We start from the raw sequence: 13585 nt of genomic DNA, 5'->3' as shown, positions 1-13585 counted from the left end.
AGATATACTACCTTCCAGAACAATGATAACAAACCTAACCATTGTATGTTAAGTCCCTCACTCTTCTTTTTCTCTTCTCCCCATACAGCACCACAAGGCTCTCTTAGAACCTTGCTTGGAGATGGTGTTGGCAGACAGCAATCACGGGCCAAACAAGTGTGTAATGTGGAGATGGGGCTTCAGACCCAGGAAAGGCCACCTGCGATGGCAGCTAAGCACAACAGCAGTGGACATTGTGTTCAGAACTTTCCTCCGTCATTGGCTTCAAAACCTAGTCTGGTCCAGCAAAAACCAACTGCATATGTACGACCAATGGATGGTCAAGACCAGGCTCCTGATGAGTCTCCTAAGCTGAAGTCCTCTACAGAATCTGGTGTGCACTGTACATCCTACAGGGGGGGCCCAGTCACTAAGTCAGAGTCAGCTAGAGCTAAGACCAAGCTTTCCAAATTCAACATCCCCAAACAAGGAGAGGTAAGTCTTTTCTCACTGTCATTTTTGTGCAACTAAGAAATGATCCAACTGCTTCACTTTGAAAATTGCATTTCCACATATTTTTGTTTCAGTGATGTGACTGACTTTATGTGGTAAAACTTCATGTGTAAAACGTGGTAAACTTCCTCAAATGGGAAGATAAATATGAATTGTGTTTCTTAAATCTCAAGTTTATTATAATTGGAATGTGTACACATGTGTACATTTGTGAAGGCATGCATGTATGTATGACTTAGGGAAGGGATGCTTCCTTCAAAATAGTTCAAGGATTTTTTGTGAATAAGATAGTGATATCTGATATTGTATACCAGAAATAAAAGCACTTCAAAGTAATTTAGCACTCCAAGGGGTAAAATTTTACCTAGATGAGTTCTACATAAAACTCAACCTTTTTATGAGTTTTTAAAATTTCAAGGTAAATTTTATAAAGGAAATTTCATCGTAACTCTTAAAGTACTTACTTAAGTTACTTAATATTGAAAATGGTGCATATATTCAAATATATCAGATTCTCATCCATATTATAATATTTATCATCTATATTTATTGATATTAATCAGAATTTTTACCTGCATCCTCCTTGTCAGATGAAATGGTCTTAAGTTAATTGATATCTGAGCATGGTGATGATTCATATTCTTTATAGCATGGTTCATATTTTTTGGTTTGCATTTTGATTTTAATATATTCACTGGTTGTGTTATAAAATGTGTGGAGTGGATGTACTGAATATGAGAATTCTGAGTAAGCACATTGCTTATTCAGAAATGGCTAGATACTTGAACAGTAAATCTGGATGAAACATTTTGTAAAGAAGCACAGCTCATACCATATTCCAAATTGGTGAAATTAGATATATAAGCTAAAATAGTTTTCAAACATTGTACTTAGACACTGTTAAGTGTTTACTTTTTATATATTCTCTCTTTTTTTTTTCCTTTTGGCAATATTGAGCTCAGGACTATGTACTTAGTAGGCAGGTGCTCTACAGCTTGAGTCGACACCTCTAGCCCTTCTTGCTATGTTTGGATGTTTGATTGGTTGGTTGTTGTTGTTGATAGGTTCTTGCTTGACATAGGAGCAGGCCCAGTGTTGCTTGGACCATAATTCTCCTCTTTTGCTTCCCATCATAAATAGGAGGACAAGTATGTGCTATTACACTCACTGTTGGTGGAGATGGAATGTAATCAGCTTTTGCCTTGGGTTGATGGGTATATGCTACTGCACCCAGCCTTTAGTTGAGATAGAGAGTGTCCTAAACTTTTTGCTCAGGCTGGTCTCTAACCACATTCCTTGTACATTAAACTTTTTCTCCAAAGTAGCCAAGATTACAGGTGTGAGTCAATTTGCACAGTGCAAATAAATTCTTCTTTGCAAATGCAATATCAGTGTGGCTAGAATATTCCTTGCATCTTAATTTTAATTATTTAATTTTGTTTATTTCTTTCTTTACTTATTTATTTTGGTATTAATCCTGGGGCTTGAAATCAGGACAGACTTTTCTGCCTAGGCTGCCTTCAAACTGTGATTCTCAGATCTCAGCCTCCTAAGCAGCTAGGTATGAGCCACCAATGGCTCATACTGGCTCTTAATTTGATTTAATAACAAATGAAAAGAATGATTTGACATTCTTTGTTTCCTTTCTGAAAAAGCTGAGCTTAGGCATTTCTGTTGTAGCATCTCAGAACTCCCCAGGGACCATGTTGCACTTAGAGATGATATGTACTCCATGAGATGTTTACACAGATTTTAATGAGGAAATTCAATGACATGTGTACCAGTAGATTATTTCATTACACATTTATGAGAGATTCTAAAATATGCTCATTAGGAATTAATGGAAACACAATATAATCTCTGTAGGCATTTATTTTTAAAAAATCAGAGGGAAACATGCCTAGATACCATATATATATATATATATATATATATATATATACACACACACACACACACACACACACACATGCACACACACACATACTTATAAAACTGAACTTGTCAGGCTCTTTGATTTTACCATTCTCATCAATGACATTCACTGGTAAGAATGCGGAGTTAATCATTGGACAGTGGTGATCAACTTAAACTCTCAGATATCTGTCTACTTACAACTTTCATTCTAACTGATCCAGTTAAAATTATTTTTAATTTTAAAATAATTTTAAAAATTATTTTTAATCCACCAAGACAACTTCAAATTTATTAGGTAACTATTCATTTTGGAATCCAGTGAAGTTGATAAAAACTCCAATGATTTTTTTTTTTTTTTGGTAATGGTATTGAGGATTAAATTCAGGGCTTTACACATGCTAGGTAAGTGGTAGAGCAGTTGAGCCATACCCTCAGTTTTTGTTTTTGTTTTTTGTTATTTTGTCTCTGAGGTAGCCTCACCAACTTTTTGCCTAGGCTGGCTGTAGACTGCAATTTTCTGTCTCCCAGAAATTTGTAGTCATGTGCCACTATTCCTGGCCTGCAAAGATGAACATTTTTATATCCAGTATAGCGTAATGCAGATATTTGCACAGTTTTCATGAGGCAGTCGAATATGTTATCAATAACTAAGATATTGTTAGGATTCCCTTAAAGGACACCAGATTGGGAATGACACCTTTGTGCCAGTATTTAGTCATCACAGAATATAAGAGATAGAGAGGAACAGTGACAGAAACTATACACAGCAAGGATTCCATTTTCCTACATGCAGTGGCATTAACCAGCCAGCCTGCTGCTCTCCTCACATTCCATCCTGAATATGTCAGAGAGGCCAATTGTGCATGAATAGAAGAGAGGTAACCCTGACAAGAAGTGTTGTTTATAGAGTGAAATTAGAGGGGACATGCAGTTCTTATTTTAGCAAAATTCCTTGCACATTAGGAAAAATACTATAATTAGAATGTTGAAATACTTATTAGGATAATATGCCCAGTATTGTAGAAATAAAAGTCTGATTTATGCTTAGGCCCCAAATATTATCCCTGTCAGTTTTAGTCCCTTCCCCCTCCCCACAAAAAAAACCTCCAAGTTTTTTTTTTTGTTATTGTTATTTTCCATTTTTGTCTTTCTGTATTCCAAGAGAAGCTCATCAATATCGTTTTGTAGGCATATAATTCCATATTTTAGAGCATTCATATAAAATCTGAATTCATAACATAGAAATTGGAGAATTTTAGGAATAGATTTTTCTTTGAAAAGACGCTTTTATTTGGGGGAAGAGGTAAAATAACTGAATGTGGCAAACAATTTCAGAAACGTGTGCATGGTGTGTGTGTGTGTGTGTGTGTGTGTGTGTGTATTTAATATAGACATCACCAGTATGAAAATATCTTTCCAGTGCAGTAGGAAAAGTTTTTTTCCTAGGAAATTTATAGAGAAAAGGAGCTGGAAGAAAATTATGTTATGTGCTACATTTTCTAGGATGTAAGTTGCAGTGCAAGACTTATGGTGTGGAGAATTTAGAGGCTAAAAGGAAGCATTAGGCAACCATGACATAAAAACAAGGGGGAGGGGCTTTCAAAAGTGGCTGCTTGTCATTGGGTAGTACATTTCTCTCAAAAGGACTATATGCACTGTGATGTGAGACATTAAACAACGAATTTGTGATTTCTGCCTTTAGGATATCTATCTGCAGGAATAGAATAAATTAGATTCTAGCACTTAGCTTTTAGTTTGCAATTTCTCTCACTCATAGACCAAACTAAATTTAAAACTGGCCTCCTAGACCTCGGAAAATTCTTTCACTTTCATCATTCTTGTAGTAGAAAAAAATGTATGGTATTTTTAAAAACAGCAAATTTGGAATCTCTTCTGCCTGATTTTGTACTTCATAAACCCCTCATTTTATCCCTTGCAACATCTGTGCTCTGTTTCTGTGGCAAATTATTTGTTATAATTCTTCAGTCTTCCGTAATAGGTAATTAGTGTAGAAAAATCCAGTGCAATTTGATGTGGAAGTTAAAGGCCTCATGAGAATTCCTTCACTGATACACCTGCCTCTTGGCTAGGTTTTTTTCCCAGCTCAGTTTTGTGTTTAATGAAAAACATATTTTCGTTGTTATAGCTGAGTCTCTTGTTCTTGACGCCACCCCTCATTAAGTGAGCCTACCCTGGAGTGCCACTTGGAAAGATGTCTGCTGTTAGGCAAGAGACAAGGGACTTAATGAATGGCTGCAACATGTGTTCTAGAACATTCTAGGACAGGGCACAATATATTTTATTCCAACAGAAGTGAAATTATTTTCTTTCCCTCCCTCCCTTCTCCCTCCACCCCTCCTTGCACACATTTGGCTTTTAACTTCTAATTCCAGATCTAGACCTTGGAGACTGCTAGCCTGGAGGGTTAGATACAGGTTTTACATTGCATTTTAATAAAACATATATCTGTTAACACATCATTAGGTTCCTTCTGGAGCATTGAGGTCCCTGAAACTTAAGTATGGTTAACTTCCAGATCTGCCTTTGGCTCACAGCATAAGGGATTATTGTCAGACTAATAGGTTTGGGTTTGGAAAGGTGTGTCATATTAGCCTCAAAGTTTTAGAATTGAAAAATATATAATTACCTATCAGGAAAAAGAGGTGACAACAAAAGAAAAGGAAAAAAAACCTGTAATTTGTAGAACCTTTGATTCTTGTAGCTGTGTGATCAGTTTGTTTGGCACTAATTTTAGCACTAGTTTTCCAAAACTTCAGTATTTTAATTGTTGCTTTCTGTTAATACCATAAATAGAATTGATTTGAATCTGCTATAAAGCAAAGGATTCTGATGTCTGGGAGTGGAACACATTTGAAATGCAGGGCAAAGAAAGCCTTGCTAACCAGAGCTTAGTTGATCAGAAAAGAAATCCCTAAATGTGAGTATCAGTGAATAGAGGTTATATTAGAAGTTTTAGTAATGGTTGATAATTCATCTACAATAGCAAAGTAACTATTTTTGGTTGATCAAAACTTTACTTGTCAAAACATGCTAATTAAATTCTTTAAGATGTATTGATTAATCAGAGCATCTTCATGAACAGCCTTAAAAATCACCATTATGCCATGCATATAAATAGAAAGATGGAGAATTATGATTCCACAAAATAGCTTCCTAGAAAAGCAATTAACTGATTTTTTTATAAGTTCACAGAAGATAAATGTTATAGGTTTCTTATTTCTTGTCACTCTTGATTACCTTTGTATGAAAATGGATTTCTTCCAAAGTAAAGTGGGCACCAGCCTGTCGGGCAAAAAAGGCATCTGCAAAGCAGTGTATGTATTACATATTCATGCCAGCCGGAATTTCTTAATTACATTTGAGATGTATAATGTTTTCAAATCCAAGTAAGCTCTTAGGTTGCTTCTTAAAGAACAGCAAGTCCTCGGAACCTGTAGAGCTGGCTTATCTGTAGTGGTCTCATTCTTCTCATTATCTACCTTCCATACTCATTGCAGAAAGAGGCGTAGGTAGCTCCTGGGGAACAGTGTGGTGTAGCAAATGCACATATAGCCGTGCTCTGTGATCCTTCCTGTTCACACTTGTCCTTGCAAGAGTGGACTCCTCAATGTTGATCTCACCTGCTGGATGAAAGCATTTGCTTTCTGTATTTTAGTAAGTTATTCTGAAGGTCATAATGGAGACTGGCACATGGAAATGTTTCCATATATTTTTTTTAGCTCTTTCATGTTCAGCCAGCAGGTCCTAAAAGGTAAGGCACTTAATAACATAAAATGACTTATGTTTCTATAACCCTTGATTGGAAAATCTGAAGAAAATGGAGCTCCTGTGTGAAGGTTCTGATGGCCTTTTCTGTTCCTTTCTCCTCTGGGGCTCCTTCAGATTTATGTTTAAAAGCCAAGTTTTGTAGCCTTATGGTAGGAACCACTTCTGATGGTAGAGGCATTGAGGATAGGACTCACAAAGAGGCTGTTAGCCAGCCCACTGTGTTTCCTTGTATCTTTTCCCAGTTCTTGTAAAGCTTTCTTCTTGGGAAAACATTTGGGTAGATTCCAAGACTGCTTTTTCTTAAACTACAAACTTACGAGTGTGCTGACTCCAAACCTGGGGCCAAGCAGGAGCTCAAGGCTACTCCATTTAGCTTTTCTGAAAAAATGTCCCTACTACATAGTCCAATGAGAAAAGCTTCTTCTGGATTTCATCTATCCTTGCTCAGATCATGTGCAGCCATTCAGAAACACGGGGAAGAGGTAAGACAGTGTGGGATGACCATAGCCTGGACACCAATAAGAATGGGGTTTGGGTTTTGGCTCTACCTTCTAATAGCCAAACCATTTAATCCCTCTGGTTCCCAGTTTCCTTAGTGAGATATGGAGAAATTGATAATATCTATTTGGCAGAGTTATTGGGGAGGGAGAGAAAACAAAGTTAAAATTTAAGATAGACTTAGCAGAGTGATAATAAAATAAACACAGGTAAATATTAGCTGCATTACTGCTTCAAAGTAGAAACAATATAAACATGGATATATTATTGGGAGCAATTATATATGTGTGGGCATGTGAAATAGAGGGAAATAAAATTTGGATGTTTTTGTTGTAAACAATTGAAATCTTGAATATCAAGATTATCCTGGATTAATGTAACAAAGCCCAAGTGACAATATTCTCCCTATGTGATGCTTAGCTCCTCTTGAGATTCTGTTCCCGTCAAGGGTCACATTTGCTCTGTTTCTCTGTATTTTTTTTCCTATGCTATTTTTAGCTGTAGTGGAACATACCATGTGAGACCTATTTCTAATGAAATGAAATATAAAATCAACAAGATTTGGGTTGGAGAAAAATATTAAAATGCTCAGGCAGTAAGCTCTTAGAATAACTAACAGAACTGTCTGAAGCCACTATGTGTTAAACAGCATGTTTAATTGGGCTGAGCAGTGGACTTACTTATCTCCACATAATTCAGCAGCATTAGCAATGCTTTTATGGCGCATGAGAATAGAATCTCTCTTATGCTAGTTGCAGATCTACTTCCATAGCTACACATGTAACAAGCAGCTAGTTGACCACCCTTGAGCACCCTGTAGTTGTTCTAATTTGACCAAAGGTCAGGCTCCAGGAACAATATGCCTTTGGAAACAAGATTGTTTAGACCCCACATATCTGCAGTGATTGGTCAAATTGTAGATGAAGAGTGTGGTTTATGAAATGAAGCTCACCTGAATTTGACTCTCACTCCTATTTGCTAGAGGTCTAGTCTGTGTCTCAACTGCCTTCTTGGTGACATGGGATCATGGTAGAAACAATTGATAGTTATGAACCTATTGATAATTAAAAATTATGTTAATAGTTACATGATGTCTGGCTGATGCATAGTAAGCGCTCAACAAAAATGTATTTAAGTAACCATTAATGTTGGTGGCTCTACTGGCTTTATATTTACCTTCCAAATGCCTAACTCCAGGTAGTTTGTCTGTTCAGAGTTGTAAATTAAGGTAAGTAGATGAGTATCACTAAGATGTTAGTGCAACAAGATGTATGGTTTTGTTTTGATATTTTTCTCCTGGTTTTGTAAACATCTCCAATTGTACACACTGGATGAATTAAGTGATTAATTTCAGGACATAAGTAAAAGAAGTTTCCTCTAGTCTGCCAATGGTCTCCTCATAATTGTAGTAATTTCTGCTAAATCTTTTTATGGGAAGAGAGGAGCCACACACTTCCAACATGGGGACCATATTTACTGATGGATGCAAATGTGGCACAGATAGAAGGCATGCTGGCTTCAGAAACAGATGCCAAGAAGGCAGTGGCTTGGACAGGACTGATATGCATTATACCTTCTTCTCTTCCTCTTCCTCCTCCTCCTCCTCCTCCTCCTCCTCCTCCTCCTCCTCCTCCTCCCCCCCCTCCCCCTCCTCTTCTTCCTCCTCCTCCTCCTCCTCTTCTTCTTCCTCCTCCTCCTCCTCTTCCTCCTCCTCCTCCTCCTCCTCCTCCTCCTCCTCCTCCTCTTTTGTTTTCAAGGGTAGAATCCCTCTGTGGGGATATGTGTTCAGGTTTTCCTGAGATGGCTGTTTTCTAGTCACAAAGTAGAGCTGGAGTGAGAAGAAGTAAGGATGAGGAGTTCAGGAAGATGAGTGAGAAGAAGTAGGGATGAAGAGGAGGGAGATGAGAGGTTTCTGGAGGAGGAGTAAGAGCCTAGACTTTGAGACTTTCTTCAACATGAGTTACATTTTAGAGGATTTAAAACAGCCTAGAATACTGAGTTCTAAGAGGCTCAAAAGCTTCTAAGAATGTCCTTTTCCTCTCTGTGTCATTCCATACTTTTCATGGTTCCTGCTTTTCATGGTTCCTGTTTCAGTTATTCAAGGGATATGTTGATTTAGGCAAACACAACCTCGTATTTATTTATCCAGAGCTTTAATTGTTGTCTTATGGTTTTCTCCTTCAGAGATATTGCTGGCTACATAGCATTTTACCATTTAGCCTTTAGTATGCCTTTGATACACAGTGAATGGAGGACGCTTTATCTGGGAGACAGAGGGTAAATTGCAGCAAATAGAAACATATATACCTGGTGGTATTTGTCTATGTAAGTTCTGTCAACATATACTGTTCAGTCCCCCCACCGCAACAATTCTTAGAGGCCTTAAAAACTACATGGAAATCACCTGTAATGGAGGTTCTCCTCCAACCCTGAATGAGCATTTGACTCCTTGTTGTGTCATCCCCATCACAACTTAATCTTGTCTTTGCTCAAGCTCTATAACTAAGGGGGTGGGGGGAACCTACAACCTTGAACAGTGGCCTTCCTCTCTTGGATGGTTCTGACCTTTCCTGAGATTGACTTGTATATCAGAAGTTCTGCAATCTATGCCTCTTCCTGTTAATTGTATCCTGGGATGTCATCATTATTGGCAGTGTTACTTTTGTCTACCTTACCTACCTAGAATTTAGTTTGCTAATAGGTATAAGTCAAGTTATTTTTGCAGGTAGTTGAAACTCATTATAATTTACTAGTCAGTAAATAAATTCAGTGAGAAAAATGATTAATACCCTGTTTATATGGAATTAGGACATAGCTATTGGTAGGAATCCTTGTGAGACTGAAAATCTTAAGTCAAAACTGTGTCCTTTCTTCCAGCCAGACCCGATGTAACTCCTTCCATTGTCTCAGGCAGCACCAGCAACTGATATGATATTGCCTTTTCTCTAAATTCCTCTAGTGTCAACTTGTGTTCCATTACCACATATTATTATTTACTTTTTTTTATGTCTGAATTACCTCACTGATACATTGTAAGCTCCTGGAGGACAAGTCCCTTCCCATTCATCTTTCTCTCATCATCTAACAGAGCTAATCCTGAGTTATTTCACCCTGAGTTCTGCACATTGAGTTTCTGTGCCAGAGAACTAGAGAGGCAAACCTACTTTCAATGCTTTGAATGATGTTTGATAGATCAATAACTGAAATAAAAAATAAAGGCCAGAATGAAGTTCAGACATGGTCTGCAATGTCAAGAGGCTTTATCTCAATTGATTTACCTTACCTCTGTCTCCTATACATGTCGTTTTTTTTCAAACCTTTCAGCCTTTAGGTAGGATTCATGTGCTGTCCCTCCCAATTTTCTCACCAGATCCTTTCAGGCCTGTTCCTCTTATTCAAAAGAGCAATAATTGCTAGAAATGACTTATTGTTAATATCTTATCATGTTTACTTCTATAATATTTTCTGTATACTCACTTTTACTAAGAGACTTATATTTTAATTTTAATAATGGATAAAAATGAAATTTAAAAATCAGCTCAACAGTGAAACCTCCCCCTCTGCATAACTAATGTCAGTCAATTTTAAAAAATGAAATAAAATCACTTCATATCCCACCATTCAGGAGAACAGAATCAACAAACATGACATGGATTTCATTCTGGAAAACACTGTCTTTTTCTTCCTTCTTTCTTTGGTATTTCTTTGTTTCATCAGTTATAGAGACTGTCTTGAGTATTGCTGAGACACATCCTTTCAGTTGGTCCAACCTGTTTCCTCTTGTGATTTCTTTCTTTCTACATGAGTATGTACAGTCTTTCTTGTAATTTCTGTAGCATCACTAAGATGCATCTCAATATGACTAACTCCTGAATCAAGGAATGCTGTTCATATCACATATCAGTGTGTCCTTTGTGTGGTACTCAGATTTTGAGCTCAGGGCTTTGCACTTGCAAGGCAGACGCTCTACCATTTGACTTGTACCTCCAGCCCCTCTTTGCATTGGTTATTTTTAGGTAGGGTCCAGGTTGGCCTGGCCTATAATCTTCCTACCTGTGCTTCTCCTTGTTTCAGGGAATAAGAAATGTACACTACCACACACAGCCATTAAGTGTTTGTATACATATTAATTGTGTACATTGTTTTTGATTTTCTCCTTAAAGGAATGGCCCTTATGACCAATCATTGTCTTTTTTTATTAATTTCTTTCTAATTGTTTTGATCTGTAATTTTTTCAATCACGTTCATTGTATTTTCCTAGGCTTTTCCCATTTACTTGTCAGTGATTACATTTTCAATGATTATCCTGTTTCCTACTGTCTCTGAGTTTTACAGTTTTGTTCATCTTTAGCTTTTTACATTATTTTTTAAAAATAGCTCCATTATGTGATTATACAATTTCATTTAAAAATTATGGCCCTCCATGAGCACATAAATAATTCTTTCCTAAGAATTTATAAGAGTTTAATTGTGGATCTCAATTTTGTTACTTGTAAGATTAATTTATTAATGAAGGCTTCATTTTTCATAAAAACTAGAAATCACACTTTGCTTCATTTTTACTAATACATTTTGATTCTTCTTTTAAAAGAGAATTTTCCAATATAAAGTCTCCTTAGAAAAAGAAGCAAGTTTATTACATGTTAATTAGAGCTTGAAGCTGCTTCTCATGATTGATTCCAAACAATGACTTCAAAACAGAGAGTATTAAAGTCTGAAGTGGTACGATGGTTCTGTTCTGTGATGTCCTGCCACAGAAAGAGGCTTCTACTCCTTCTACTCTAGTTTCTGTGTCTACTACCTGCATTAGGGCCACTGTTTTTCTCCTTTTTAATGGGCATGCAATAACTATACATGTTTATAAGGCACAGTATGACAATTCCATACATATGTTATAAAATAATGGAAGCAGAGCGTTTACCATATTAACTGTTTTTTTGTGGCAAAAATATTCAAAATCTTTACTGTCAGCTATTTTGAAATATTTAATGTAATTAATTATAGCCACCCTGTATAGTGCAGTAGAATACCGAATTTAGTCTTTCTAACTATAACTCTGTACTTATTGACCATCCTATCCCTATTTATCTCTTCTTCCACTATCTTTAGTAGAAATAGAGTGAGGTCATACAGTATTTGTCTTTCTATGGTTGGCTTATTTTACAGAATACAATTTCTACAATGTTCATCCATGATACCACAAACGACAGAATTTTCTTTTTATGGCTTTTATGGCTGAGTAGTATTCCACTGCGACCAACTATCACATTTTCTTTATCCGTTTGATTCCATATCTTGGTTGTTGGGAACTGTGGTGCAATAAATTGGGAATGCAGATAATGCTTTCTTTTTCAATAGACTGATTTCATTTTCTTTGTATATATACCAAGTAGTAGGATTCCTAGATCATATAATAGTTCAATCCTTAATTTTTTGGAGCACTGACATACTGTTTTTCATAATGGCTATATTAATTTACATTCCTGCCAGTAGTTTCCACATGATCCAAGATAGGCTATATTGTTTGTCAGCATCAGCAAGATGGAGAAGAAAGGGGAAGGAACAACCTGTTCATAAAGATGCTACCTAGAAAGAGCACAAACTACTTCCTCTCATACCTTACCTCTCAGTCTCAGGTGATTGAGGCACTAGAGTGTAGCTGAGTAACAGTTGCAACATTTACTGTCATTTCTTTCTCTCTCTTCCTCTCCTCTTTTTCTACTTTATGAGCCGCTCAAAAACTGTATTTCTCCTGTCTTTATTTCCTAGGATGTAACAGATAATAAATGTATAATATTGAGTTGTTGGATTGGTCTTCTTGAGTTAAAATGCCACAGTCGGTGCATTGTTTTGAATTTCTGAAAGAATAGATGTATACATTTATATTTTAGAGTATTCTAGAAAATTTGTTAAATAGATAAAGGCTGCCTGTTATGTTATTCTAGTTTTATAATTGTCCCTGGAATCAATGATAGCTTACAAAGTATATGGATTTGATTGAAGTAAGCATAAATATAGTATGAAATGTCTTAGGATAATAAGTGGATTCCTATCTAAATTCATGAGCTTTCACATGACATTTGGTTTAAGCCTGAAATGGATTAATCTTTTTCTGATAAAGTTTTATAAGCTGTGATTCCTCTGGTGACCACATTTAATTAGTTGTTAAATAAACTGCTTATCTTTATACCAACAGGTTTTATAACTGCATGTTTTTCTGGGCTGCATTTCACAGATTAAATAGCTGGCACAAATTTGAAAAATAAAATTAATGCTCAAACTACATTATTCTTACAGAAATTAAAACATGCCCACTTTCAAAACAACCAGTGCTAAGTGTAAAGGACAGAGATAGGGAAGACAATTTAAATACATACATTTTCATGAAAATAAACTTACTTTGCTTTTCTGAGTTACTGTTCCTACCCTCCCTAGAAATCAGTTCTGTTTAATTTTGCAATTCTGTAACATTTTGTGATAGATTCTGAACTAGTCTCTCTCTCTCTCTCTCTCTCTCTCTAAAATATTATAAATCAACTACAGTTCTCCAACTTGAACATAATGACATTATGATTCAGCTGCCCCCTCCTTACTCTCAGCTTTTGGAACCGAGAGAAGATAGTCACAAGGACTTCTGATGTCAAAACAGCAAAGATTTATCTGCTGCTTTGTGGAAAGGAACTCCAGTGAGATAGACCTAGAAACATCAAATGACCTTTTATACAGATCAAAGTGGGAAAGTATCTGAGTTACTGGGAAGAACTAATATCCAAAATGGAAGGAAGATAAATTGTCAGGTTGCCTAAAGGCATAAAGTTCTGAAGGATTTAATTTTTTCACTGTTCTAATCAGTTTCCCTAGAGCAAGGCGAATATTTAGCAGAGACTCT

The 13585-nt window shown here is 36.3% G+C and overlaps 1 protein-coding gene across 2 annotated transcripts in view; it reads left to right on the top strand.

The window, feature by feature from the left end:
- The window catches only part of Aff3 (AF4/FMR2 family member 3), a 548149-nt gene that overhangs the window by 97851 nt on the left and 436713 nt on the right, over positions 1 to 13585 (top strand). For both annotated transcript variants that reach the window (XM_042695394.1, XM_042695393.1), the window contains exon 4: positions 89 to 474. In XM_042695394.1, the coding sequence (XP_042551328.1) occupies positions 89 to 474 (386 nt within the window). The remainder of the gene's footprint in view (positions 1 to 88; positions 475 to 13585) is intronic.

The sequence above is a fragment of the Dipodomys spectabilis genome, unplaced genomic scaffold (assembly GCF_019054845.1).
Source record: "Dipodomys spectabilis isolate Male_0828 unplaced genomic scaffold, ASM1905484v1 ptg000187l, whole genome shotgun sequence".
Lineage (NCBI taxonomy): Eukaryota > Metazoa > Chordata > Mammalia > Rodentia > Heteromyidae > Dipodomys > Dipodomys spectabilis.
Note: the sequence above shows the minus strand (reverse complement) of the source record. Positions and strands in the feature narration are given on the sequence as shown.